Here is a 26,112-nt window from a genome sequence, read left to right as displayed (position 1 = left end):
TTTAAATGTTTCTATAAGATCACCCCTCATCTTTCTGAACTCCAACGAGTAAGGACCCAGTCTACTCAATCTATCATCATAAGGTAACCCTCTCATCTCCGGAATCAGCCCAGTGAATCGTCTCTGTACCCCCTCCAAAGCCAGTATATCCTTCCTTAAGTAAGGTGACCAAAACTGCACGCAGTACTCCAGGTGCGGCCTTACCAATACCCTATACAGTTGCAGAAGGACCTCCCTGCTTTTGTACTCCATCCCTCTCGGAAGATAGAGTTCATACAGAATGGAGATTGGCAAGGAGGCCATGCCCACAGGTGAGACAGGTATGTATTTGGGGGGGGGGGGGGGGGGGGGGAGGAGAAGGAGGAGTTAGAGATTAATATTGATATTGCAGAGGTGGAAGTAAAACAAGTATAGTGCTTTTCAAGTAAGTGTCTTGGTGACAGATGATACATGGGATTTTCAGCTCAACTCTGGTGAGGGTCAAACTGCATACTTGAGTTCAGTCCCAAGATGGAATCGTGGGCTAGAGTGCAAAGTTTTTGGGAGGAGATATTGGATGCAATATTGAGTAGAGTGGGCCGAGATTCTCTGTTTAGAAAAGAATGAGGTGACCTCATGGAAGAATTTTATACATTTCAGAGGACTGGACAGGGTAGATGCCGAGAGACTGTTTCCTCTGGCGGGAGAGTCTAGAACTAGGGATCATAATCTCGGGATAAGGCCATTTAGGGCTGAGGCGAGGAGATATTTCTTCACTGAGGGTTGAGAATCTTTAGAATTCTCTACCCCAGAGGGCTGTGGATACTCTGTCGATGGGTACATTCAAGACTGAGATCGATAGATTTTTGGGCACCGAAGGAATCAAGGGATATGGGGATAGAGTGGAAAAGTGGAAACATAGAAAATAGGTGCAGGAGTAGGCCATTCAGTCCTTCGAGCCTGCAGCGCCATTCAATATCATGGCTGATTACCTCAGTACCCCTTTCCTGCTTTCTCTCCATACCCCTTGATCCCTTTAGCCGTAAGGGCCATATCTAACTCCCCTGTTGAATATATCGAACGAACTGGCATCAACAACTCTCTGCGGTAGAGAATGCCACAGGTTACCAACTCTGAGTGAAGAAGTTTCTTCTCATCTCAGTTCTAAATGGCTTACCCCTTATCCTTAGACGATGTCCCCTGGTTCTGGACTTCCCCAACATCGGGAACATTATTCCTGCATCTAACCTGTCCAATCCCGTCAGAATTTTGTGTTTCTATGAGATCCCCTCTCATCCTTCTAAACTCCAGTGAATACAGGCCCAGTAGATCCAGTCTCTCCTCATATGCCAGTCCTGCCATCCCAGGAATCAGTCTGGTGAACCTTTGCTGCACTCCCTCAATAGCAACAATGTCCTTCCTCAGATTAGGAGACCAAAACTGAACAATATTCCAGGTGAGGCCTCACCAAGGTCCTGTACAACTGCAGTAAGACCTCCCTGCTCCTATACTCAAATCCCCTAGCTATGTAGGCCAACGTGCTATTTGCCTTCTTCACCGCCTGCTGTGCCTGCATGCCAACTTTCAATGATTGATGTACCATGACACCCAGGTCTCATTGCACCTCCCCTTTTCCTAATCTGCCACCATTCAGATAATATTCTGCCTTCTTGCTTTAGAAACATAGAAACATAGAAAATAGGTGCAGGAGTAGGCCATTCGGCCCTTCTAGCCTGCACCACCATTCAATGAGTTCATGGCTGAACATTCAACTTCAGTACCCCATTCCTGCTTTCTCGCCATACCCCTTGATCCCCCGAGTAGTAAGGACCTCATCTAACTCCTTTTTGAATATATTTAGTGAATTGGCCTCAACAACTTTCTGTGGTAGAGAATTCCACAGGTTCACCACTCTCTGGGTGAAGAAGTTCCTCCGCCCCTCGGTCCTAAATGGCTTACCCCTTATCCTTAGACTGTGACCTCTGGTTCTGGACTTCCCCAACATTGGGAACATTCTTCCTGCATCTAACCTGTCTAACCCCGTCAGAATTTTAAATGTTTCTATGAGGTCCCCTCTCATTCTTCTGAACTCCAGTGAATACAAGCCCAGTTGATCCAGTCTTTCTTGATAGGTCAGTCCCGCCATCCCGGGAATCAGTCTGGTGAACCTTCGCTGCACTCCCTCAATAGCAAGAATGTCCTTCCTCAGGCTAGGAGACCAAAACTGTACACAATACTCCAGGTGTGGCCTCACCAATGCCCTGTACAACTGTAGCAACACCTCCCTGCCCCCAAAGTGGATTACCTCACATTTATCCACATTATACTGCATCTGCCATGCATTTGCCCACTCACCTAACATGTCCAAGTCACCCTGCAGCTTCTTAGCATCTTCCTCTCAGCTCTCTCTGCCACCCAGCTTAGTGTCATCTGCAAACTTGGAGATATTACTCTCAATTCCTTCATCTAAATCATTGATGTATATTGTAGATAGCTGGGGTCCCAGCGCTGAGTCCTGCGGCACCCCACTAGTTACTGCCTGCCATTCTGAAAAGCTCTCTGCTTCCTGTCTGCCAACCAGTTCTCTATCCACGTCAATACATTACCCCCAATACCATGTGCTTTAATTTTGCACACTAATCTCGTGTGGGACCTTGTCAAAAGCCTTTTGAACGTCCAAATACACCACATCCACTGGTTCTCCCTTGTCCACTCTACTAGTTACATCCTCAAAAAATTCTAGAAGAATGTCAAGCATGATTTCCCTTTCATAAATCCATGCTGACTTGGACCGATCCTGTCACTGCTTTCCAAATGCGCTGCTATTAAATCTTTAATAATTGATTCCAACATTTTCCCCACTACTGATGTCAGGCTAACCGGTCGAAAATTCCCTGTTTTCTCTCTTAGGAGTTGATGGCCTACTCCTGCTCCTATTTAAGTTCTTGTTATGGCGTTAATCATAGCCACATGATGTCATGGCAATAACAGAGACCTGCCGCAAAGAAGAGCAGAGTTGAATATTAAATATTCCCGGGAGGGGATGGTGTGGCAGTATTGGTCAACGAGAATGCTAGTGCTGGAGAGCGAGAGTGAGAGCATGTCCAGGAGGGGTCAAGGACAGAACCTATTATGGCTAGAGTTAAGAAATAATAGAGGTGCAATTACACTAATAGATGCATTCTTATGGGCCACCAACTAGTGGGAAAAATATGGAGGAGCAAATTTGCAGAGAAATTACAGAGAGATGCAAGAACTAGAGTAGTGATAATGGCGGATTTCAATTATCCTAATATAGACTGGGATAATGGTGTAAAGGGCAGAAGGGGAGAAGAATTTCTGTTGTGTTCAGGAGAACTTTCTTGATCAGTAAGTTTCCGGCGCAATGAGGAAGGAGGCATTGCTGGATTTAGCTCTGAGGAATGAGGCAAGTCATGTGAAGCAAGTGTCAGTAGGTGAACATTTAGGGAACAGTGATCATAGTATCCTAAGGTTTAGATTAGCTATAACATAAGAATATAAGAATTCGGAACAGGAGTAGGCCATCTAGCCCCTTGAGCCTGCTCCGCCGTTCAACAAGATCATGGCTGATCTGGCCATGGACTTAGCTCCACTTACCCGACCGCTCCCGATAACCCTTAATTCCCTTATTGGTTAAAAATCTATCTATCTGTGATTTGAATACATTCAATGAGTTAGCCTCAACTGCTTCCTTGGGCAGAGAATTCCACAGATTCACAACCCTCTGGGGGAAGAAATTCCTTCTCAACTCGGTTTTAAATTGGCTCACCCGTATTTTGAGGCTGTGCCCCCTAGTTCTAGTCTCCCCGACCAGTGGAAACAATCTCTCTGCCTCTATCTTGTCTATCCCTTTCATGATTTTAAATGTTTCTATAAGATCACCCCTCATCCTTCTGAACTCCGAGTAAAGACCCAGTCAACTCAATCTATCATCATAAGGTAACCCTCTCATCTCCGGAATCAGCCGAGTGAATCGTCTCTGTACCCCCTCCAAAGCTAGTATATCCTTCCTTAAGTAAGGTGACCAAAACTGCACGCAGTACTCCAGGTGCGGCCTCACCAATACCCTATACAGTTGCAGCAGGACCTCCCTGCTTTTGTACACCATCCCTCTCGCAATGAAAGCCAACATTCCATTCGCCTTCCTAATTACCTGCTGCACCTGCAAACTAACTTTTTGGGATTTGCCTACGGCCACACTAGTCTGAAAACGCCCGATCTCATCAGCTAAGCAGAGTCAGGCCTGGTTAGTACTTGGATGGGAGACCGCCTGGGAATACCAGGTGCAGTAGGTCCAAAAAGAGTTTCATGCACAAGGACCCCCAGGTTCCTCTGCACCGCAGCATGTTGTAATTTCTCCCCATTCAAATAATATTCCCTTTTACTGGTTTTTCCCCTGCCCCGAAGGTGGATGACCTCACATTTTCCGACATTGTATTCCATCTGCCAAACCTTAGCTCATTCGCTTAACCTATCTAAATCTCTTTGCAGCCTCTGTGTCCTCTACACAACCCGCTTTCCCACTAATCTTTGTGTCATCTGCAAATTTTGTTACACTACACTCTGTCCCCTCTTCTAGGTCATCTATGTATATTGTAAACAGTTGTGGTCCCAGCACCGATCCCTGTGGCACACCACTAACCACCGATTTCAACCCGAAAAGGACCCATTTATCCCGACTCTCTGCTTTTTGTTAGCCAGCCAATTCTCTATCCATGCTAATACATTTCCTCTGACTCCACGTACCTCTATCTTCTGCAGTAACCTTTTGTGTGACACCTTATCGAATGCCTTTTGGAAATCTAAATACATCACATCCATCGGTACACCTCTATCCACCATGCTCGTTATATCCTCAAAGAATTCCAGTAAATTAGTTAAACATGATTTCCCCTTCATGAATCCATGTTGCGTCTGCTTGATTGCACTATTCCTATCTAGATGTCCCGCTATTTCTTCCTTAATGATAGCTTCAAGCATTTCCCCCACTACAGATGTTAAACTAACCAGCCTATAGTTACTTGCCTTTTGTCTGCCCCCTTTTTTTTTTAAAAACAGAGACGTTACATTAGCTGCTTTTTAATCCGCTGGTACCTCCCCAGAGTCCAGAGAATTTTGGTAGATTATAACGTTATGCATCTGCTATAACTTCCGCCATTTCTTTCAATACCCTGGGATGCATTTCATCCGGACCAGGAGACTGGTCTACCTCGAGTCCCATGAGCCTATCCAGCACTACCCCCCTAGTGATAGTGATTATCTCAAGGTCCTCCCTTCCCACATTCCCGTGACCAGCAATTTTTGGCATGGTTTTTGTGTCTTCCATTGTGAAGACCGAGGCAAAATAATTGTTTAAGGTCTCAGTCATTTCCACATTTCCCATTATTAAATCCCCCTTCTCATCTTCTAAGGGACCAACATTTACTTTAGTCACTCTTTTCCGGTTTATATATCGGTAAAAGCTTTTACTATCTGTTTTTATGTTTTGCGCAAGTTTACTTTCGTAATCTATCTTTCTTTCTTTATTGCTTTCTTAGTCATTCTTTGCTGTTTAAAACTTTCCCAATCTTCTATTTTCCCACTAACCTTGGCCACCTTATACGCATTGGTTTTTAATTTGATACTCTCCCTTATTTCCTTTGTTATCCATGGCTGGTTATCCCTTCTCTTACCGCCCTTCTTTTTCACTGGAATATATTTTTGTTGAGCACTATGAAAGAGCTCCTTAAAAGTCCTCCACTGTTCCTCAATTGTGCCACCGTTTAGTCTGTGTTTCCCGTCTACTTTAGCCAACTCTGCCCTCATCCCACTGTAGTCCCTTTGTTTAAGCATAGCACGCTCGTTTGAGACACTACTTCCTCACCCTCAATCTGTATTACAAATTCAACCATACTGTGATCACTCATTCCGAGAGGATCTTTTACGAGGAGATCATTTATTATTCCTGTCTCATTACACAGGACCAGATCTAAGATAGCTTGCTCCCTTGTAGGTTATGTAACATATGCATTATATGAATTCCTCCTCCAGGCTACCCCGTGCGATTTGATTTGACCCATCGATATGTAGGTTAAAATCCCCCATGATTACTGCCGTTCCTTTTTCACATGCCTCCATTATTCCCGATTATTGCCCGCCCCACCATGAAGTTATTATTTGGGGGCCTATAAACTACGCCCACCAGTGACTTTTTCCCCTTACTATCTCTAATCTCCACCCACAATGATTCAACATTTTGTTCATTAGAGCCAATATCGTCTGTCACAACTGCCCTGATATCATCCTTTATTAACAGAGCTACACCACCTCCTTTCCCTTCTTGTCTATCTTTCCGAATTGTCAGATACCCTGTATGTTTAATTCCCAGTCTTGGTCCCCCTGCAACCACGTTTCTGTAATGGCCACCAAATCATACCCATTTGTAATGATTTGTGCCGTCAACTCATTTACTTTATTTCGAATGCTGCGTGCGTTTAGGTAGAATGTTTTAATACTAGTTTTTAAACCATGATTTTTAGTTTTGACCCCTCCTGCAGCCCCTTTATATGGACAAGGACAAGGTGCAACCGAGAGTTAAAATAATTGGAGGAAAGCAAGTTTCAGTGGGATGAGAATGGATCTGGCCCAGGTAAATTGGAATCAAAGATTGGCAGACAAAACTGTGGTGGAACAATGGGTTGCCTTTAAAGAGGAAATAGTTCGGGTACAGTCTATGTACATTTCCACAGGGGAGGAAAGGTAGGGCAACTAAAGTCAGAGCTCCCTGGATGACGAAAGAGATAGAGAGTAAGATGAAGCAGAAAAAGGGTGCGTATGACCGATGTCAGGTTGAGAATACAAGTGAGAACCAGGCTGAATTATAGAAAGTTCAGAGGGGAAGTGAAAAAGAAAAGATCAAAGAGAGGGTATGAGAACAGAATGGCAGCTAACATAAAAGGTAATCCAAAAATCTTCTATAGGCATATAAATAGTAAACGGGTAGCAAGAGGAAGGGTGGGGCCAATTGGGGACCAAAAAGGAGACCCGACACATGGAGGCAGAGGGTATGGCTGAGGTACTAAATGAGTCCTTGGCATCGGTCTTCAGCAAGGAAGATGCTGCCATAGACATAGTAAAGGAGAAAGTAGGGCAGTTACCGGATGGGATAAGAATTGATAAAGACGAGATACTAGAAAGGCTGGCTGTACTTCAAGTTGATAAGTCACCAGGACCGGAGGGGACGCATCCTAGGATGCTGATGGAAGTGAAGGAAGAAATCGCAGAGGTACTGGTCATAATCTTCCAATCCTCAGAAACGTGGGTGGTGGCTAGAGAACTGGAGCATTGTAAATGTTACACCCTTGTTCAAAAAAGGGTGTAAAGATAAACCCAGCAACTATAGGCCAGTCAGTTTAACCTCAGCAGTGGGGAAGCTTTTAGAAACATCAGGGACAAAATGAAGTCACTTGGATAATTGTGGAATTATTATGGAAAGCCATCACAGATTTGTCTCTTGTGCAAGTTCCTGGTGCAATACTTTCAGTGGAAAAAGGATGAGATAGATAAGATAGAACTTTAGGACACAGAAACCATCTTGGACAGGAAAGTGAGGTGCAGCCCAAAGAATAACATGTATGGCCCCTATAAGTTCATTAACCCTTAGTATGGACACACATGGGAACCCAAGCTCACATGAGCCAATGGCTTGAATGGCCGACAACAGTTTGCTCAGTAATAAATTAAGGTGCCAGGAAGTTGTACAGATAGGACACAATTACAACCACTGCACATTAGTCGATCAAATAGATGCCTGCAACACCAGTGAAAAGTATGCTTGCATTTAGTATGCAAGACATGATTAGCATCCCAGATGCTAATCATGTCTTACCATCAGCTGTTGGAAACTTAGCTTCTCTAAACCGGTCAAGAGCCTAGTCATCAAATTAAAAAACTCCTGGCTATGCCAGATTTGACCCTCAAGCCAAGCCAGAAGGCTAAAGAACTGATTCTTTCATGGCAAATACGTCAAAAGAATGACGGATCATCTCATTCTCCTACATCTGGAAGAGGAAAGGGAGAAACACATACTAAATTCTCACCATCCGAACAAATTGAAAGCCTGTACAAATACAATGCTGCAACTGGAAATGGGCAACACAAACAAGAAAAAAAAGCTCCCAGTTATAGAAAACCAGACTTGAAGATTGCAATGTTAAAAAGGAATGCTATTGCTGTGAAGACATTGAATAAACAAAGGAATTTTTAAAAACTGAGGCGGGGGGACGGAGGGGTGGTGGAGAAAGGGAAAAAACTTACTTGGGAGAACAGCAGAAAGCTGTGATTCTTGATGGGAAAAATCTGAAGGCAACTCAAGAGTAAGGCTTTGTTTGTACAGTGAGTGTGGAAACAAGAGAACATATTAAAAGGGAGCTTTCCTCCCACCTCCAAATGGATAATGGTTCACGTCTTACTATCTACTGGTTGAATAAATGGAGAGAAATGAAAGATCTTTCACGTAGCAGCTATTTAAAGAAAACGTATTTTCTCTATTCTTTCTTGGGGTGGAGGTGGGAAAGGAGAGAGAGAGAAAAAAAAGAGAGCACAGAAAGTATTAAAGCACTTCAGATTGAGAGTAATGTTGTATAATTGTATCTTACTGCAGTTATCCCCTGGCAATACTAAGAACATTGAGCTATTTGATTAGAATGAATCAAATTGACAATCAGATCATTGGAAAAGTAATACTGAAAGATATTATAATTATCTTTAAACTTAGTTGCTATAATATTTTTACTGGTCACTCAATTTAGCTTAGTATGGTGAGTACTGCAGAAACATTGAATTAGCCTTGCCAATTACTATAAAAATTACTAACCCGTTACCCAAGCAGCAAGCCTCTTACCAGCCTCTGCCACAATGTAAGTCTAAAGTTGCACTGCAGTGTATGAATCAGGACAGAATACTGTTTAAAACCACCTCTGACTAGGATCACCCTTACCTGGCCAGCTGTGTCCACAAGCTGCAGGTGGTAATCTTGGCCATTCACTGTGATCAATTTAGTGAATGCTGAAAACAGACCAAAAAAAAAAAGTGTTAAATCTAGCAGTTTCCTAGAAAAAAGAGGAATCTATGCATCATGACTATGTTGAGGAAAGACAACAGCTTAATAAAAATTTGGCTTAAAAGGTATCCCCAAAACACAATTTACTTAAACTATCCAAGGACACTACGACATTTTTCAAATGCCAAGTTTCATTAAATTGCACTGAAGTTTGACATTTGAAATTTCACTCTTATTCTGAAAAACAAAAACAACATTGCAGACATTAAGCCAATCCAACGAGACCATGCTAAATTTAGAAACTTCCAGAATTTCAATTAGAACAGCAAAACACATTCTTAACAGACTCCCGCCTACAGTACGGGATCAATGATGACCAGGAAACAGTCAACATTAAAAGCTTTGAGCTGGCAAATTGGTAACTCAACCAATGGTATTTTGTAAATTCTAGCTTAAAATAAAGATAAAAGAAACATTGTTTTAAGCATTGTACACATCTTGTGAAACTTTTCCCACTGTCTAGCACATGAAACCAATTGGAGATTAATGGGCAAAATTATCAGCATGTTCAAAAGGGATCATGACCAATGTGCCCCTCAATTTATTTTTGGATGCGTGGCCCCATTAAGAATCTGCGAAGCCCAGTCACAGTTTTGCGCGTTTAACATTGAAAAAGCCTGTCCTGGGCTGTGCGGGACTGGTAGAGAGCTGCCAAAAAAGCTGTGGTGAGTTGCTGCAGTGCATCTTGTAGATGGTACACACTACAGCCACAGTGCGCACAATGGTGGAGGGAGTGAATGTTTAAGGTGCTGGATGGGGTGCCAATCAAACGGGCTGTTTTGTCCTGGATGGTGTTGAGCTTCGAGTGTTGTTTTAGATGCACTCATCCAGGCAAGGGAAGAGTATTCCATCACATCCCTGACTTGTGCCGTGTAAGTGGTGGAAAGACTTTGAGTCGTCAGGAGGTGAGGCACTCGCCGCAGAATACTCACCTCTGACTTGCTCTTGAAGCCATGTGGCTGGTCCAGCTAAAGTTTCCTGTCAATGGTGACTTCCAGGAAGTGGATGGTGGGGGATTCAGTGATGGTAAATGCCGTTGAATGGTCACTACACTGAACTGTGCACAAGTTTCAGGAGTGGGCTTGAATCCACTTTGACGCAAGAGTCACGAGTGTTACCACTAAGCCAAGGGACCCTGGACCCAAGCCATCTGAGGATTACTCTGGCATTTAGGGATGCAGCTAATGCAATTTCTAGAATGGAAGTTCAAAACATGCAAGATTGATAATTGAAGCAGCCACTAGATATGCATACTTCAAGAGTGCAATCAAATAAGATTAATATCCAGAATAGTATCGAGTGAGAAAAGAAACAAAAGTATTGCAGTTAAAAACTGTGTGTCATCTAACCTCATCAAAACTGTTATTATTTGCTACAATCGTGTTACAGACTCTTGCTTACTCTTAACAGACCACAGAATAGAACCATCTGTATAGCGGATGGAAAAGCTGGTGAAATGTATTGTGCAGATAGGCGGCATTAATGAACCATATTGATGAGAGGAAGCAGACACCACACTGCACAGCTCAGCTAATGCCAAACAAACCAAATTCTGCTCAGGGAGGAGGAAGCAGCAGTGACCAATGTTCCTTTAATTATTTTTAGGTGCGCGGTCCCCTTTAAAGGGATGCGCGGCCCATTCAAAATTTCTCATTTAAAACCGGTGAGCTGGCTGCGCGGTAGCCATCCTCGTTCGAGGGACCGGCAATGATGAGCTGCAGAGCACTGCGCAGCTTAAAGGGAACACTGGCAGTGACCCTGGAGAACAGCGTCAGAAATGTCTGCTTGCCTTGGAACCTGGTGAACAGATTTCAATTTGAGGCATGTATACCTTTCCAGAATTATGTGCGTTTTCTATGCCAAAAAGGTCTCCTAGTGAGACCAAAAACTTCAATATCAGCAATTCTTAGGGTAACTTTTTGGGTTGTCAAGGCCCACGGTGTAATCAAAAAAGGAACAGACTAATTTCAACTCAATGAATGCATACAACATTGTAGTGCTTACTAAGAACATAATAGGAAGAGGAGTAGGCCATACAGCCCCTCGAGTCTGCTCCGCCATTCAATAAAATCATGGCTGATCTGATCATGGACTCAGCTCCACTTCCCTGCCCGCTCCCCATAACCCTTTATCGTTTAAGAAACTGTCTATTTCTGTCTTAAATTTATTCAATGTCCCAGCTCTCTAAGGCAGCGAATTCCAGATTCACAACCCTCAGAAGAAATTTCTTCTCATCTCTGTTTTCAATGGGCGGCCCCTTATTCTAAGATCATGCCCCCTCTGGGGTTCTAGTCTCCCCCATCAGCAGAAACATCCTCTCTGCATTCACCTTGTCAAGTCCCCTCAATCTTATACATTTCGATAAGATCACCTCTCATTCTTCTGAATTCCAATGAATAGAGGCCCAACCTTTCCTCATAGGTCAACGCCCTCATCTCCGGAATCAATCTAGTGAACCTTCTCGGAACTGCCTCCAAAGCAAGTATATCCTTTCATAAATATGGAAACCAAAACTGCACGCAGTATTCCAGGTGTGGCCTCAGCAATACCCTGTATAGCTGTAGCAAGACTTCCCTGCTTTTGTACTCCATCCCCTTTGAATAAAGGCCAAGATTCCACTTTCATTCTCTCACAAATCCTACCCACCTCTTTAAAAACCTCTACAAAAGCCATCACTTTGACTAAGCTTTTGGACACTCCTTCTCCTTCCTTGGTTTTCCATTAGCCTTGAGATACCTTGTGATTTTCCTTACATTAAAGCCGCTACACAAAATGGAAGGAGTTGCTACATGGATTTTCGAATAGATTTCAGCCTCATGTGGTTCTCAAGAAACTGGAAGCTATGAGAATATATGGATTTTATCTAGAATGTGCATTCCAGCTGCGAGATCCATGCAAGGGTCGATGAGAGACTCACTCACTGAACTAATTTCCTGCATAAGGAGTGAGACAAGGTTGCGCACAGTCACCCATCCTATTAGATTCTCTCACCACGAGTCCAAGTGAACCACAAGAGTCTCAGAAGGTCTGACTGCAAGCAATTCTGGAAAAAAACCTGTGGTGCTTCTTTCTGCAAATGATACTGCATTACTGGTGGCGAGAGAGATCCGGATATTTAAGGACATCGACAGCAAATGGATGTGTGCTCCTGACCAGATTCTAATGACCCTTTATTTGTAAGAATTCTAATGAAGTACAGTTTAGAACTTGAATTTGAAGTTGGCATTGGTGGCATTATAATCATGTACAGTTTTCAAAGCTACTTCTGCCCAAATAAAGTCGATCTAGGAATTAAACATCTTTGCAAGCAAACTACGCTGTACCGGCCTTTCTTACCTGCCCGGTTCAGCAGTCTGTACTCTACAGCACTCTTCTCACACTAAATCCTACTGTACAAGTTACAGCACAACTGTTTTTATATTAACTAAAATAAAATGGGTGGCGCACGGTCCCCATTTCACGAAAGAAAAATGTTTCAAGAGAATTATTCCAAGCTGAAAGTCAGGCAGTGGTTGGAGAGTTTACTATAGGTTCCACACCAGGATAATCTTCTGAGAAGATGAATGATTAATCCTGTGCCCTTTGTACTTATTACTCTTGTATGGAACTACAATTGTGTAGCAATACTATGATGATTAAAGACTGATCCTTTCACAAAGAGCTTGTTATTTAAATCTGTCTCAAATAAATTAACCTTTTCAACATTAGGTCTACAATGTTGATCAATCTACTGCCACCTCCGTTTGTAATGCAAATTTAAAAATAATAAACGCCATCATAAGGGAGTATCTGTTGGATATTGATATGACTGCTCTCCAAATTCAGTTTTCCAAAATCCAGGTTAGGCAGGTTCTCCCGGCATTTGTTGTTCTTGTCCTCTACACGTCCCACGAAGCAGGTTGCTACGAGAGTGGGTGCTGCGGCAAATTTCCTGTTTAAACTGGGTGCTAATTAAACCTACGATTACACATTTCCCCTCAAAATATGAGGCAAACAATTAAACCGGTGCAGAGCACCTACGGTGGGTAGATTAGAAGGAACCTTGCTTGCTACATGCAACTGTGACTGCAGCACTCATTTTGTTGATTTAATGCAAAAAATGCACTCACTTTCTGACCAGAGATAATTTAGGGTGAATTTCTCTTCGCTTCTCCCACTCAGTCCCCACACCATGTGCCGGTTCAGCAGGAACCCCGTTTATACGCGTAAAAGGGGTTTCTAATGCACTTTCAAAATTACGGAGGAGTGGGAAAAGCGCTGAGGAAATTTCCTCCCGATATTTAAAAAGGGAAATGGTATTTATATTCAATCGAATGTATTTATACTAAAGAAAAAAATGAAGTTGTTTGAATAACTAATTTCTTGACGCATTGTCTTCACCGTGGACACATCATTTCAACTCTACGCATGGCCCCAGCAATATGCTATGGGGGAAGACGGTGTTGTTTAGACAGGAGAGATTGCTTTAGACAAAAAAGGAAACAAAGCCAGAAGCTCTTTAACTGGGGAAAAATTAGTGTTGGCCAAGTACGTATCCAGCATCCTATACAAATAAATTTGTCCCAATGCACGTCGTTGAAGCAACTATGTTTTCCTCCCATGGAATGGCAGAGTTCCATGGGAGGAAAACATAGAAAACAAGTGCAGGAGCAGGCCATTTGGTCCTTCGAGCCTGCATTCAATAAGATCATGGCTGATCATTCCCTCAGTATCCCTTTCCTGCTTTCTCTCCATACCCCTTGATCCCTTTAGCCGCAAGGGCCGTATCTAACTCCCTCTTGAATATATCCAACGAACTGGCATCAACAACTCTCTGCGGCAGGGAATTCCACAGGTTAACAACTCTGAGTGAAGAAGTTTCTCCTCATCTCAGTCCTAAATGGCCTACCCCTTATCCTAGGTTCTTAACTTCCCCAACATCGGGAACATTCTTCCCGCATCTAACCTGTCCAGTCCTGTCAGAATCTTATACGTTTCTATGAGATCCCCTCTCATCCTTCTAAGCTCCAGTCTCTCCTCATCTGATAGTCCAGCCATGCCTGGAATCAGTCTGGTGAACCTTCGCTGCACTCCCTCAATAGCAAGAACGTCCTTCCTCAGATTAGCAGACCAAAACTGAACACAATATTCCAGGCGAGGCCTCACTAAGGCCCTGTACAACTGCAGCAAGACCTCCCTGCTTCGAGACTCAAATCCCCTAGCTATGAAGGCCAACATACCATTTGCCTTCAACCCCTGCTGTACCTGCATGCCCACTTTCCGTGACTAATGAACCATGACATCCAGGTCTCGTTGCACCTCCCCTTTTCCTAATCGGCCGCCATTCAGATAATATTCTGCCTTTGTGTTTTTGCCCCCAAAATGGATAACCTCACATTTATCCACATTATACTGCATCTGCCATGTATTGTCCCACTCACCTACCTGTCCAAGTCACCCTGCAGCCTCTTAGCATACTCCTCACAGCTCACACCGCCACCCAGTTTAGTGTTATCCGCAAACTTGGAGATATTACACTCTATTCCTTCATCTAAATCGTTAATATACATTGTAAAGAGCTGGGGTCCCAGCACTGAGCCCTGCGGCACTCCACTAGTCACTGCCTGCCATTCTGAACAGGACCAGTTTATCCCGACTCTCTGCTTCCTGTCTGCCAACCAGTTCTCTATCCACGTCAGTACATTACCCCAATACCACGCGCTTTGATTTTGCACACCAATCTCTTGTGTGGGGTTATGTCTCAACGTAAATTTTTAAAAATTCAAATGTTGGGTAATACTCTTCATTAAAAGTATTTCCCCACCATTCCATATACTTCAACGGTGTTTTTAAATCATTGCTTATTCCCTCCCCAGCAAACTTTTGCACCAGCATTTTATATCTTAGCTGCATTTTTACACAATTTTTCATTGTCTGAAGTCTGTTATCAGTCAGTCAAAAAGGTAGCCAGCAAGTCCAATTGCTCTATTAATCAACCAGTAGAAGTAGTGAGGGCCAGAATATGCCATCTAGCCAATGATAGATATGGAAGGTATTTGTGTAAAATTCCCAAGATTCCATTTTCTTGAGATCAATGCCAGGATCCAGCCAATAATGCTAGAGCTGCTCAGAGGCCAAAGAATAGTAGTGTGTCTGATACACACATCTTCATTGTACATTCCTGTCTGGCGTAAAAATAAAAAAGGGAAGGTGGCTCAACCGTGGCTATCAAGGGAAATCAGGGATAGTATTAAAGCCAAGGAAGTGGCATACAAATTGGCCAGAAATAGCAGCGAACCCAGGGACTGGGAGAAATTTAGAACTCAGCAGAGGAGGACAAAGGGTTTGATTAGGGCAGGGAAAATGGAGTACGAGAAGAAGCTTGCAGGGAACATTAAGACAGATTGCAAAAGTTTCGATAGATATGTAAAGAGAAAAAGGTTAGTAAAGACAAACGTAGGTCCCCTGCAGTCAGAATCAGGGGCAGTCATAACGGGGAACAAAGAAATGGCAGACCAATTGAACAAATACTTTGGTTCTGTCTTCACGAAGGAAGACACAAATAACCTTCCGGAAATACTAGTGGACCGAGGGTCTAGCGAGAAGGGGGAACTGAGGGAAATGCTTATTAAGTCAGGAAATGGAGTTGGGAAAATTGAAGGGACTGAAGGCCGATAAATCCCCAGGGCCTGATAGACTGCATCCCAGAGTACTTAAGGGAGTGGCCCTAGAAATAGTAGATGCATTGGTGATCATTTTCCAACATTCCATGGACTCTGGTTCAGTTCCTATGGATTGGGGGGTAGCTAATGTAACCCCACTTTTTAAAAAAAGGAGGGAGAGAAAACAGGCTGACATCGGTAGTGGGGAGAATGCTGGAATCAATTATTAAAGATGTAACAGCAGCGCATTTGGAAAGCAATGACCGGATCGATCCAAGTCAGCATGGATTTATGAAAGGGAAATCATGCTTGACAAATCTTCGAGTTTATTTGAGGATGTAACTAGTAGAGTGGATAAGGGCGAACCAGTGGATGTGGTATATTTGGACTTTCAAAAGGCTTTTGATAAGGTCCCACACAAGAGATTAGTGTGCAAAATTAAGGCACATGGTACTGGGGTAATGTACTGACGTGGATAGAGAACTGGTTGGCAGACAGGAAACAAAGAATGGGAATAAATGGACCCTTTTCAGAATGGCAGGCAGTGATTAGTGGGGTGCCGCAGGATTCAGTGCTGGGACCCCAGTTATTTACAATATACATTAGTGATTTAGACGAAGGAATTGAATGTAATATCCCCAAGTTTGCAGATGACACTAAGCTGGGTGGCAGTGCAAGCTATGAGGGGAATGCTAGGAGGCTGCAGGGGGACTTGGACAGGTTAGGTGAATGGGCAAATGCATGGCAGATGCAGTATAATATGGGTAAGTGTGAGGTTATCCACTTTGATAGTAAAAACAGGAAGGCAGATTATCTGAATGGTGACAGATTAGTAAAAGGGGAGGTGCAACGAGACCTGGGTGTCATGTACATCAGTCATTGAAGGTAGGCATGCAGGAACAGCAGGCAGTTAAGAAAGCAAATGGCATGCTGGCCTTCTTAGCGAGGGGATTTGAGTATAGGAGCAGGGAGATCTTACTGCAGTTGTACAGGGCCTTGGTGAGACCACATCTTGAGTAGTGTGCACAGTTTTGGTCTCCTAATCTGAGGAAGGACATTCTTGCTATTGAGGGAGTGCAGCGAAGGTTCACCAGACTGATTCCCAGGATGGCAGGACTGACATATGAAGAAAGACTGGATCGACTAGGCTTCTATCCACTGGAATTTAGAAGAATGAATGGGGATCTCAGAAACATAAAATTCTGACGGGATTGGACAGGTTAGATGCAGGAAAAATGTTCCCGATGTTGGGGAAGTCCAGAACCAGGGGTCACAGCCGAAGGATAAGGGGTAAGCCATTTAGGACCGAGAATGAGGAGAAACTTCATCACTCAGAGAATTGGGAACCAGTGGAATTCTCTACCACAGAAAGTTGTTGTGGCCAGTTCGTTAGATATATTCAAAAGGGAGTTAGATGTAGTCCTTACTACTAGGGGGATCAAGGGGTATGGTGAGAAAGCATGAATGGGGTACTGAAGTTGCATGTTCAGCCATGAACTCATTGAATGGCGGTGCTGGCTCGAAGGGCCGAATGACCTACTCCTGCATCTATTTTCTATGTTTCTACTTTAACACCTACTCTCAGTTTTCTGTTTTGTACCCAGCTTGCTCTGCATTCTGTTACTTGCCCTGACTCCACAATGTCCTGACCTTAGTAATGGGTCTACTATACAGTACCTTATTGAAGGCTTTTTGGAAATCTAAATAGATCAACCACCAAAAATTAAACTGACCAAGCATCAGATATAAAAAGCTTAATGCTGTACTCAAATTAAAAATCTGCTAAAGTCTTAACTGCCGGGCAACTGCTAAACCATTTCACTGAAGACACCGGAAGATCATAATGGTCTCAGCATGAGACTTTTGCTGAAGCAGCAACGGACAAATAATTAGCAGAAGCCACGTGTGGCACGCAGGAAATAAAATCTGCACCGGACAGCTGAGAATTGAGAGTTTCACACCTAGCCAAATCATAGAGCAGATTTTCTCTCTGCATTCTATGCAGTTTTTAAACCGAGATTTTACCTGTAGGCCTTCAATTCTGTGTGTGTAAACCAGTTCTTGAAATCACTGGAATCAAACATTGAATCATCAAGATATACGATAACTCAAACATAGCAATGCATCTACTGAAGAATACCTAGATCTACAAGTGATGTAACTTGTGTAGCGCACACAATTCTTTGACATTAGAAATAATTTAGGGCTTCCAGTCTCATTTTCCTTTGGGAGCAACATCCATTTGAAGTTGTGTCCAGAAGCAAACACAGGCCCCAACATGATGCAATAGTCATTGGCACAGAGACATTCACTCAAATGAAAGCAGCAGTCTCCCGAAAAGCAGTATGTGCCAACGCTGCCAATTCAAGAGCCACAAATATCCTGGGATCAAACCATAAGAAAGCATAACATGACTCGAGAACACAATAAAATACGTCAAGATACATTTGGAAACTCCACTCCATTCTCAAAATGAAGCATAGTCTGCAAGAACTTGAGGCCTACTCCTACAAGACATACACGTGCTTTGTGGAGCTAAAACCCACAGGGCCTTAAAAGTTTTGATGGAGCCCAGAAGGTTACTATAAAAAAAAGTAACAAATTTATGGTACAACATGCATATCTTCTACATTCCCCATGGCCCTCATGAAAAACAGGTCCATTCCTGCATATGGGACACTCAGATCTCTGGTAGTTCTAGACTATTTGATATAATATTTTTCACTCCACCAAAAGTCATTGCCAAACTGCAACCAGGTTAGTGATTGTTACACAGTTGAATTTGATGCAACAACCAAGTGCAACAATGGTTGTGCAATGTTTCAGGTGATCAAATTATTTTAAAGAACGGGAAAAAAATTGAAGGGAAAATTAAAAACACATAATTCATCATTGTTGCGATATGGTCAATCGTGTCCTAAATTCACTTTGCCCCTTGAGCAGCTTCACATCATTTTCTCAGATAATTGTTATATCTATTCAAAATTCCTTCCTACAAAGTCCTTCAGATAGTCAAACTTAATTGCAAATCTATGATAGGTATAAGGGATATAGGCATCAGTCTTCAGCTGATCCAGCATTTAAGTAACCAGATACTCTAGAAAACCAAGTTAAAATACAGATATCGTCTTATAAATCCTCTAAACTATTTAAAAGTAGAGTGACTCTTTGTACTGTCCTTTTTCTGCCCTTCTGCGCCTGCATCCTCTGGACTCTGCCCCCGGCCGAAACCAGAGGCCCTGCAATTGATCACGTAGTACAACAGAAGGGGGGGGGGGGGGAAAAGAGGAGAGGGAAGGGGAAGAGGGAAGAGAGGGGCGCAGTGGGGAGGAGAGCAAGAGACACACACTGGGGGGGGGAGAGAAAGAGAGAGACACACATAGAATCATAGAAATTTACAGCACGGAAGGAGGCCATTTCGGCCCATCGTGTGTGCCGGCCAACAAGAGGCTATCCAGCCTAATCCCACTTCCCAGCTCTAGGTCTGTAACCCTGCAGGTTACAGCACTTTTAGTGCACATCCAAGTACTTTTTAAATATGGTGAGGGTTTTTGCCTCTACCACCCTTTCAAGTAGTGAGTTCCAGACCCCCACAACCACCTTAAATCCCCTTTAAACCTACCAATTACTTTAAATTTATGCCCCCTGGTTGTTGACCCCTCTGCCAAGGGAAATAGGACTTTTCTATCCACTATATCTAGGCCCCTCAATTTTATTCACCTCAAATAAGGTCTCCCCTCAGTCTCCTCTGTTCCAAGGAAAACAAACCCAGCCTATCCAATCTGTCCTCATAGCTAAGATTCTCCACTCCCGGCAACATCTTCGTAAATCTCCTCTGTACCCTCTCCAGTGCAATCACGTCCTTCCTGTAATGCAGTGACCAGAACTGCACGCAGTACCCCAGCTGTGGCCTAACCAGTGCCTTATACAGTTCAAGCATCAACCCCTCTGCTCTTGTATTCTGTGCCTCGGCTATCCTCTGAAGTCAGAACGGATCAAATTACACTTTGCAAGGTCAGTCAGAACTTGGGCTGGGCAGTTCCAGTTACACATTCCAGAGAAACTTTTGGGTGTGGCTCATCCTCCAAGGGGACCAATCAGGTCATGTGATAATGGAGAGCCAGAGACAATGCGGCCATTTTGACAGTACAAATAACTGCATCCCTAAAAGTAGTAGGATAGCTAATCGTGAGCATCTGAATTAGTTGAAGCAGTTCACATGTGTGCTTCTCAAAGCTTTAATTCCTACTGGACAGCTCAAGTTGAAGGTGCTTTAATACTCACTGGACTTATGTTCTTTCCAGGAGAGCAAGCTCCATGCACTACTGGGCTATGCAAATGCACAGAAATGGCTGCTTACATTTACTTAACTCAAACAATCAATCATAAAATCGATATTTTTGCAATGCTATCAATTGCTGCAATGCCAGGTTATTTATACAATGGATTGCTGCTGATGGAGGGAAAAGGCACGTTTGCAGTCAACCGCATTCCTTGAATATAAAATTAATGAATTCATAAATCAACAATGGGCAAGTCTCGACAAAGAATACAAAACAAATATACTTCTTGTTCAATGTTATTTCCAACTACAAGTGCTTCGTAACGTATAGCAATTCTTGCTCACCACACCAAATACTTATGCAACATCAAAACATCCTTTGTTAGGAAGTTACTATGTATGAACTTCTATTGATGAATGCTGCGTTAGCAGGAAGAAATACTACAAGGAAAGAAAATGCTCAATGCGAAAGTGCCTTTCTAACCTCATTACAATTCCAACAGCATCAGCAATTGACCCACAGACAAGGATAGCACAGCGTAGTACGCACGAGTTGATTCTCCAATCTGTCAGAGCTAAAAATAGCACCTCAGTTCCAACTGCATGTTAAGCAATCAACAATCTTTAGCTTCATGTTTCTACATCACATCAACTGCACTTTGGAATCTGCTGCAGAATTAACCTTTTCAGAACTGAAGGTTTTAAGATTCAGAAAAACAAGCTTTAAAAAATGTGATACTGAGCATAGACACATTGTCGAAAGCATAACAGGAAAAAACACACACAATGAAACACATTGGCAGAAATCTGAAATATCAATTTTGGGTGACAGTTTTAGTTGTGTTAAAGTTAAAAATAAATCACTGCAGTGATGCTAATGGCGATTTTACCAGCTTATTTTTAATGTCTGATTCGTAACATATAATGGAAAGCTCCCATTAAAATGTTCAACATAAATGATAAAAGAACTCCTGCGACAGAAGTATAATGTCCTTCCTGAGTCAAAGGAAAATTTCTGTAATTTAAAAAAATGTCTACAGAAAAGTGAATGTGAATTTTAAATGAGCTTCAGACATCTATAGCTAGGGAAAAAAATCTTGTCTCTTTGACCAGGACACGTTATGGTAAGGAAGTAGGATAATATAGCTCAATATACACAAAACAACCATAAATCATCCATAAATTCAAAGAAATGCTGCCGTTGTGTATTGGTGTCACTGCCTATACTCAAACTCATTGCAGGCAGAAGTAGACAAATCTAAATGGCTGACCCATCAAGGGACTACCTGGAGAGGAATATAGTTAATGTCTCAAGATTAACATCTATGACATGAAAAGCTTCTATTGGCACAAAAGGTACCATGATGGCTGTATATTTTTAGCATTAAATATTTTATTCAGCTTTTGACTCCGTTTGAGTTTCCGTAATCATATGTTGAATAGGAATACTGCGTCACCAAAATACACACTGGCAAGTCTGTACAAGACTGTCTCCGGCAAAAAGTCTTGCAGGTTATCAGACTACGCAAAAAATACATTCTAAAGAGACACTTAAAGCTTTTGTGGATTGTGCATCTGCATTATCTGTAAACTTCAGTTTGTGTAAATAAATTGACTGTATTTTAACCAGAACATAATTGTATGATTATGTTGCATTTATTGTTATTTGGAGTAGATGAGTGCATATCTGGCAGCTCAGTCTCTGGCATTCTATCCTATTCAATGTATCCTTAAGTGAAAATCTTGGTTCCGAAGACTTAGCTCTGCTATATTTATGGAAACTACCTTTCATAGAATCATACAACACAGAAGACTGCCATTTGCTCTATTGGGCTTGTGTTGGATCTTTGAAAGATCTATCCAATTAGTCCCACTACCTTGGTCTTTACCCAGCATAATCTTTTTCAAGTGTATATCCAATTCCTGTTTGAAAGTTTTCTGCTGTGAAAATAAACAAAGTATTGGGAGGAAACCTGAATCATAACACTCCTTTGAGAGTGTTCAACATTTTAAAAGCCCCCCTGTTCATCTGATCAGAGATCAAAGGGTAATTTTGTGTGTTTTTGATTTTTGCAATGCCATCTGGTTTTAAATGACACTGTCTATTATGCCTGTTAAGGACAATCAAGACAAACTGGCAGCATAACTTTATCCCCGAAATCATCTTGGAGATAGAAAATCCGACACGAAATGCGTAAATTTAGTCCCCCACAAATATATGAGGACAAATAATTTTTTGTCTTGAAGATCATTCATCATCATCGGCAGTCCCTCGAAACGAGGATAACTTGCTTCCACGCCCAAAAAAGATAAGTTCACAGGTGTTCCAATGAAGGACCGAATATTCCAGGTCCTGAACTACATCCTGATGGGTGGAAGATGCCTATGCGTGGATTTAAAAAAAAAACGTGTGTTGGCTGTTGCACACCAGCTACCATACGGACTTGACAGAGCTAGGTCTTGGTCCAGTGGCAAGGATTATCCAAGACGACTGGAGACCTGCACGGAACTAGTGTGCACACATATCACAGTGTGGGCTGGCCCGTGCTGACCCCAGGCCCCGAACTCATGCCTCTCCTGGGCCCCGACCACATCCCTCCAGTCTCTCGCCACTCCTGCTGTATCTGCCCATGCTCCAATCAGTGACCTGGACCTTGATGATGTCACTCTTCGCTGCCGTCGCAGCTCCCTGAAGTAGCATGCCTCCACGCTGCTCCCAGGCCGCTGTTCAAGACCATATGTATGGCCGGCGCCTTCCCTCCCCATATCCTTGCTCACTTTCTCCCATCTTCCCTCCCTCTCACAAAGCTCTTTATTCCCTAGAACCTGCCTTCTGCACTGTCGATCACCTTGCTGACCCAACTTCTCATCACAGAACCGCCTTATTCCAATTACTGTTGAAACATTGATTCACAGCTAGTTACTTACAGGGTCACCTGTTGCTGCATTCATCTCGCCTACCTCCAAAATGCAGTGGATAATTTGTGATGGTCGAGAGAAAACAAAACAGGTGGTATTTGTTTTTTGCTTAGAGCATCAAATATTTATTTAGCCCAGTACATTCCTTGCTTTGGATTTAAACAAATTAATAGTTTAACCAGGTAGGGTTAATTAGTGCTAGTCATGACACCCACCCATGCAGATCAGTAATTGTAAATTGTCATAATCTGTTATACCTGTTGTCACCACCTACATATATTTAAATTTTGTTCATAATGCAGTGCACATTTTGAGAGGAGACTTTTCTTCACCTCCCTGTGAAAGGCAGCGAATCCCTAAGATACAACTCTATGGGCACCTCCAGAAATAGGGAATTACTCACACGTGAACCTCATCAAAGAGATTGCAGGCTATTCCATTCAGGGAGATATCAGATCAGAGTCCTCCCTTGCTCTCAGATGTAGTCCATACACTTGCACTTCCTAGCTGGGACCCAATTCTAAGCCTTGATAGCAATGAATAGCAGGAATTGTGGCTGATTTCACTCCCCAACCCAGGTGAAGTGGGGCCAATTACAGACCCCGACGGTCACTCTAAGATCGGGTAACTTAGACGGGGCATTGAATATGGAACTTTTTCGATTGTATGGATAATAACCAAAGATAAGTTTATTAACTATTGGGCAATGTATAAATGGGGGGAAAGTAGTCTTGAATTTCTAATTCAAAGTGCAGGTAAAACATCTGAAATCCTCGGGACTGAATCCGTTCCAGTTTTGGGGGTTTTCCGGATTTCAGAAGAGAAAATCAAAAGTCTGAAATCCGGAAAACCCCCAAAACCGGAACCTCGACCAAATCAGTGTTGGGTTTTGAGCCGAGGTCCGTAATCCGGCATGGATTAGGTCGAGGATTCCAGATTTCAGACTGGATTTTCTTGTCTGAAATCCGGAATCCTCGACTGAATCTGTGCCAAATTTTGGGTTTCGCCTCAAAAACTTCCGGTTTTCGGACAATAATTCCAGATCATGCCATCAGCTATGCGCAAAATGTCCGGTTTTCGGACAATTCCCGATTCGGGATATTGCACCTGTACTGCAAGAACATTATTATACAACTACTAGTCTGAGAACAATACCCATTTAGAGTGATGAAGGATCAGCATTACACTGGCAGTTCTGTATCACTTTCTAGCCAGGGAAAAGTGAGGTCTATGTATGTAGATAAAGAATTTCACAGTGCAAAAAGGAGACCATTCAGCTGGACATGCCTTCTCCAACACTCAGTCATCCACAGAACATGGTCTCCTCCAGCTCGTTCAGATTTTACATTTCATATATTAATCCATTTCCCATTTAAAAAATTCTGCTTCCTTCATGGTTTCTGGTTGGGCATTCCATGTCCCAATATGCACCATATTAGGGCGTGGAATGCCTCAAGCTTGCTTCACATGCACAAAGCTCCACTCACTTGCATCGGAATATCAGCTAAGTTTAAACGTTAGCCAGCGGTGGCTGTGACATTTATATGGCACGATATTATCCCTGTCTTTAATCTTCCATAAATTTGCTATATGGTGAAGCTGAAGTGAAGTCAGAACTGCTCTGCACCACACAAGCTGCATAATAAAACTGGTTCGGCAAGATATTGAACCGAGGTAACGGGCAAGAGTACTACTAGGGAACAGCAGTCACACATTCTAGTTTAATTTCTGTTAGAGGTGTTTCTGCTGCAATGGCATCATGGTGTCTTTGGCATTGAGGTCAGGTTTCCATTGCAGTGATCTTAAAACAGGTTATTTTCCTTAGAGCAGAGAAGGTTATGGGCAGATTTAAGAGGGGTGTTCAAAATCATGCAGGGTTTTGATCCAGTGAATAAAGAGAAACTGCTTCCAGTGGCAGAAGGATGAGTAACCAGAGGACACAGATTTAAGGTAATTGGCAAGAGCCAGGAGAGATGTGGAGAATTATTATTTTTTTTTTTTTTAATTAAAAACAGCGAGTTGTGATCAGGAAAGCACTGCCTGAAAGGGTAATGGCAGCAGTTTCAAGAATAAACTTTCAAAAGGGAATTGCATAAATATTTCGGAGAACATCTGCAGGGTGATGGCAATAGGGCAAGAGAGTGGGACTACTTAGATAGCTCTTTCAAAGAGCCAGCATAGGCACAATGGGTCAAATGGCTCCTCCTGTCCTTTTATCGCTCTAGGTCACAACTTCGGGGGAAAAATTCAGCTGGTAATCTCTATAATGTGAATATAATGGAGAACTAGGAGCACCAGTAATCAACTTTAAAGGTTACTGGGGGACAAGTCAGGTTGGCACTGGGAGTTTCTGGCAGCAACACAACAATGTTTTGCAATCTGTAGTAGCTGAACTAGTGGGAAAACACCACAGATAGCAAGAGCAGTTTTACATTCAAATCGGTCACTAGCAAGCCTGAAGGGAAATAACATTTTAATTTTAACAAGACATAAAGCAGCAAAGAGAGGGAAGAAACAGATGAATGGAGACACAGAAGCCAGAAAACAGATATCATGCAGAACACTTATCTAATTTTTGAATCCATTTGGTGAACACAAATAGAACAATCACATTAAATTTAAAAGTTAAATTTAACCCTGAACAGTACACTAATATGCCCAAGAAAGCAAATTGATAGATTGCACTGGTTGATGGCTTTGCATCTGGTGGTGTCACTGTATTAAGTGCCATCACAGAACGGTATTACGCTCGGTCTGCGGCTCAAGAATGTTTTTATTCACAGTCTTGCATTGAAGCGGAGAATGTGATGCAAATTTGACAATACCACATTCTACCATGCCACACCCAGCTACACAACGTGCAGTCAGCTGGATGTTTCGCATTCCACTGAGTACTCCCTTCTGACTTTTTTCATCATTGTTTCGAAATTTGAAGCGGTACTCTGCATTCAATTCGAGTTGTAAAGCTGTCTGTTCATTTATGGGAAGTTTTGTCAGCAGAACAAAAGTAAAACAAAACACATGCAGCCTGACTGCTTCTTCCTATTGCAATAAAAGGAGATTTGTGGGGACTTTGAGCTCTGGCTCCTCCCAATTTTAGAATAAAACAATGCAGGACTTTTTTTTTTTTAAATGCAGATGGTGCATTCGTTGTCAACGTAACAGATGTT

The 26,112-nt window shown here is 42.7% G+C and overlaps 1 protein-coding gene and 1 pseudogene across 1 annotated transcript in view; one reads left to right on the top strand and one right to left on the bottom strand.

Moving 5' to 3' along the window:
- Positions 1–26,112, bottom strand: part of rheb (Ras homolog, mTORC1 binding) — a 105,602-nt gene that overhangs the window by 23,863 nt on the left and 55,627 nt on the right. The window contains exon 3 of the mRNA XM_070881660.1: positions 8,978–9,045. Within this exon, the coding sequence (XP_070737761.1) occupies positions 8,978–9,045 (68 nt within the window). The remainder of the gene's footprint in view (positions 1–8,977; positions 9,046–26,112) is intronic.
- Positions 4,187–4,295, top strand: LOC139264931 (5S ribosomal RNA; annotated as a pseudogene).

The sequence above is a fragment of the Pristiophorus japonicus genome, chromosome 5 (assembly GCF_044704955.1).
Source record: "Pristiophorus japonicus isolate sPriJap1 chromosome 5, sPriJap1.hap1, whole genome shotgun sequence".
In the NCBI taxonomy this organism is placed as follows: domain Eukaryota; kingdom Metazoa; phylum Chordata; class Chondrichthyes; family Pristiophoridae; genus Pristiophorus; species Pristiophorus japonicus.
The sequence above is the reverse complement of the archived record's forward strand: the minus strand, read 5'-3'. Positions and strand labels throughout refer to the sequence as shown.